We start from the raw sequence: 4,441 nt of genomic DNA on the forward strand, positions 1-4,441 counted from the left end.
CTTGCGGTTAAAAAAAAAAAAATCCAGTTTTATTTAAGAATGTCATTGATAAAACTATCAAAACATTTTCTTAAACCCTGTCCTTTGGCTACATCTTTTTAATATTCTCCGTGAGGGAATAGCAGTGCTTATCAAGGATTTTTGCTGTGTACTGAAATATTATTTTAAGGAAAACCATTCATGTGTTGAGCCGAGAACTAAACCGGCCACCTTTTTCGTATAACTTCATTTTTAACTTATAAGAACTGACAAACTGGGTTACATACACCAGGGTGTTTGGGAGACATTTGCTTGAATGTGAGCAAAGGAAAGGAACTGCTAGTCTTTGCTGCCAAATGAGCTTTCAGATGAAAATTCGAATTTCGGAAATTTTGTGTCTGCCTCTATGAGCTTGACAGCTTCCTGGTGCTTAAATAATTTCTGATGAAATCAATGGCGATGCAACTCCTTTATATTATATAATGAAATGTATCAACAATGCTGGCTGGTTTGTTCAGTTGTTTAGAGTGTGGTGCTGATAACACCAAGGTCCAGGTTTCAATCTCTGTACAGGCCAGCTATCAAAAACAAAAATGTGTCAACACATTGATGGTTTGCATAGTTCAGTGAAGCAGTATTTTCTAAATGACCAGTGCATAATGTTACAAAATTATGCATGAGTAAGAGATCCATTGGAACTGGAGGATGGATTTTTGGGTAACAGTATGAAAAGACTATTGATAAGAGTTTGAAATTCCACGTTGCTGCTAACATTTAAGAAACTACCGCTCGTTGAGTTTTGGTGTGGTATCACAGAAGAATATCCACATTATCTGAAAAGGCTACTAAAATATAACTTTCTTTTTCAACTACATCTCTGTGTGAGATAAGATTTTCTTCACCTTGTTAAATGAGAATAACATAGTACAACAGATTAAATGCAGAAGCAAAAATTAGAATCCAGCTGTCTTTTAAACCAGATTTGTAAAAATATAAAACAAGGTCACTGCACTAAATTTGTTTTGGAGAATTCAGGGGGTTTTTTTTGAAACCACATTTAACATTTTTATTAAAAAATTTACATCTGTATTACATAAGTTAATAGTTTTCCCTTCATTTAACTTTGCTAATATATAAAAACAGTCAAAATGTTCTTAAAAGCTTTGACACATTAATGATATTTATAAAGATTTACTTTATCTTCACCATTCAGGGATATGTTCCTGCCTGATGAAATGTTCCCTATTCATTGCATTGTTTCTCCCCACAATTTCATGTTTCAAAAATTCAGTTATTTTAATGAGAAAAATTTTATTTGAGTTAATATAATTGAGTTTGTTAACATGTGATGGGTGTATTTTAGTGAATTAGTAAATACATTAAAAAATTCTCAGTTTTACTTTTGAATACAGTAGATATCAATAGATAGAACCCATTTAAAACAGAGAGGGGGTCTGAAACCAAACAATTTTGAGGCTTTAACAGATAAGAAAATTGAGGCTCAGAGAAGATGAAGCTGAACCAGGACTTATTTATTCTTTCTTTATATGAAATCCACAGAAAAAGAGAAATCCACAGAAAACCTAGTGAGAACTCTTAATTCTAGCACATGAAAATACGAACACGTGCTAATTGAGTCTAAATTCAATCTTATTGATGACTCCTGTCCTGTTTCAAAAATCTCAAAGAATTTTGACCCTTACTAAAAATAAAAACCTAGTTAAAGCTTAACCTAGTCCAGTAATTATAGTAAAAATATCATATTTCATGGTTTTCAAAATATTTTCATAAAGTTCCATTTGTTCTGAACACAGTGCTAGGGTGGGTGTGGCAGGTAATATTGCCTCTTCTACAAACAAAGACATGGAGTCTTGAAAGGGCTACATAGAGCTAGTCAGTAGCAGATTTAAGATCAAAGTACTCAGGTGTCTGGGTCCTTGTTTATATTAGATTAGCTTTAAAATAGAAACTTGGTGTGCTAACAAATGGATATCAGTCACTCCTGTGTTCCTCCGTAATTACACCGAAATCTGTCCCAGCAATTCACACATTAGCACAGCTTCTCTACTTTGATTTGTCTCTGCTACTTGGCTGGAAGTTTCTTTCTTTCCTTTTTTTTTTTTGACGGCTGGCTGGTATGGGGATCCGAACCTGTGACCTTGCTGTCACTACACTACACTCTCCCAAATGAAATAATGGCCAGCTTTGGAAGTTTCTTTAAAGGCAGAGACTTCATGTTTACTGTGTCCCAGTGGCCTGGCAGAGAGCCTGATGTTTCATAAATGTCGATTGAGTGGGTAAACAGAAGTCATCATTAGACTCTATTTGGAATAAAATACTATATGTATATCATTAATTTATGTTTACAGTCAGCTGCCTAATTATTTGTGTACACATCGTTGTCTTTCTGAAGAGGGTGATTTTCTAGTCCCTTTATGCTAGAAAGAGTCCTGGAACCCTCTAAAGTTATGAAAACATCCTCCCATAAATATTTAAATCTCTATTTTCAAGGCATTGTGTGGGATACAAACGTGAACATCCCTTTTTAGAAGAGGTGGTAAGGTTTTTTTGGTGTGTTTGCTCAAAATGGAGCACTTGAATGAAATAGCAATTGTAATGAATTCAGAACAGTTTTCATTCACATTTTAGAGATATGAATGTCCAGAAACCTTCAAAATTTTTACTGTTTGTTTTTTAGTATGCTGATTTCAAATGAACTTGAGAAAACTATCAGAATTCTGGAGGAATGTATCATGACCACATATTAATTTTTCATTAGATCCTTATTTCCCTTTATATGTCTACTGAGAAAATAAGGAATAAATTTCTAATAGCTTTTTAAAAAAAATTTTATCTTATGAAACTAAACTTTACCTAATAGTTTTGTTGAGAAATAATTGGCATATATTAAATTGCACATATTTAAAGTTTACAATTTGATATTCCTTGATGTGTATACACCAATGAAACCATCACCACAATTAAGTTCATGGAAAGATTCATATTCTCTTAATTCTGTTTTTCCACCAACTTTTTGCAGCATATAGTGACAGAAAGTGCAGTCTACCTGTATCGTTGACATAAGGGAGAAAAACTGTCGAGACTGCCAAAGTATTTCAACTCTTTTGTCCGTTGACCTTTTCTGAGTTATCAGTGGTGGCTCGTAGTAGGTGCTATGCATAAATAAACTGCCAGGTTTATTTACTATAATTGGTAGAAAGGAGTGGGAGAATGATTAGCTACTTGTCTTTGCTTGTATCTTCTCATATTGCATGCTTCCATCAAATATTCTTATTTCTTTTCTTTTGTAGATTTGGCTTTCTCAGTATATTTGTCCTTTTCTTGAACTACAAGGAAATAAGAGTATTTACATAGAAATAGGAGTACTCGAGATATTAAATCTAAATGAGTTTTTTTGGCAGAGATTTGAGTTCCTGATGATGTTTTTTGCTTCCTTATTCTTTTAGTGAGGTATTTTCAGGCTTTTGGGGATTTTTTGTTTTTGTTTTGTTGTTTAGTTTTGGTTTTTGTTTAGCACTGTGAGGGTAAAACAGTGAGTTGAGTTGACATTATTTAACTAATCTTAACATGGAATTTTAAAAATGATACAGTTTTGGAGTGGTTTTCATTTATTTGATGTTGCTGCAAGTTTGTTACCCTGAGTAACTGAAATCTGCCTTTGCCAAGGATAAAGATGTTCTTTTAAGAAATGAGCATTATTTTGAAACATTATAAATAAACAGAAAACTAAACAAAACTCGATTATTCTTGGGGAATGTCCGTATGCTTTCTTGAAGTTTCTCTGAAATTAATGAGCATTATTAAAAAGATTTCTTTCAAGGAAATGATTGCACTTTCTTGTTTGATTCTATAATTCAGAATGTCTAGTTTTGTTAGTATTCATCAGTTATTTCTAATTCCCACTTTTCTAGTAATTGAAAATATTTGTGGAATGAAGAGAAAAAAATTAAAGTTGAACTTTCTTCTTCAATATAATTTTGGTAGAGCTGAGGTACTCATTCTTAGAGCTACATCTATATTTTTAAACACATCATCTTTAAGTAGAAGAAAGTGTTGATGAAAACAAAAAAGTTTTGATATACTTTTCCTTTTAAATAGATGAAGAACTTCCTGATTACATTATGGTGATGGTGGCCAACAAGAAAAGTCAGGACCAAATGACAGAGGACCTGTCTCTGTTTCTAGGGAACAACACAGTTCGATTCACCATATGGTATGTTTCTGAATATCTGCGCCTCAGACCAAAAATTACTGTTATAATTTTGAATGACCTTTAAGGGCCTTCAGACTAGGAACTCCTAGTTACAGCGAAAGCACAAGTCAGAGTAGGTATTCTGTCTGAAAAGAGGTTCTTTTTTTTTTTTTTTTTTTTTAAAGATGACCGGTAAGGGGATCTTAACCCTTGACTTGGTGTTGTCAGCACCACGCTCAGCCAGTGAGC

At 33.2% G+C, this 4,441-nt stretch overlaps 1 protein-coding gene across 4 annotated transcripts in view; it reads left to right on the top strand.

Annotated features, from left to right (window-relative positions):
- Positions 1 to 4,096: 4,096 nt before the first annotated feature.
- The window catches only part of ZC3H14 (zinc finger CCCH-type containing 14), a 38,823-nt gene continuing 38,478 nt past the window's right edge, over positions 4,097 to 4,441 (top strand). For 2 of the 4 annotated variants that reach the window (XM_008571985.1, XM_008571987.1), the window contains exon 1: positions 4,097 to 4,213. In XM_008571985.1, the coding sequence (XP_008570207.1) occupies positions 4,122 to 4,213 (92 nt within the window). In that variant the 5' untranslated portion in view covers positions 4,097 to 4,121. The remainder of the gene's footprint in view (positions 4,214 to 4,441) is intronic. The other 2 variants (XM_008571988.1, XM_008571989.1) reach the window with 1 other exon arrangement.

This window comes from Galeopterus variegatus, unplaced genomic scaffold, assembly GCF_000696425.1.
Source record: "Galeopterus variegatus unplaced genomic scaffold, G_variegatus-3.0.2 Scaffold742, whole genome shotgun sequence".
Taxonomy (NCBI): Eukaryota; Metazoa; Chordata; class Mammalia; order Dermoptera; family Cynocephalidae; genus Galeopterus; species Galeopterus variegatus.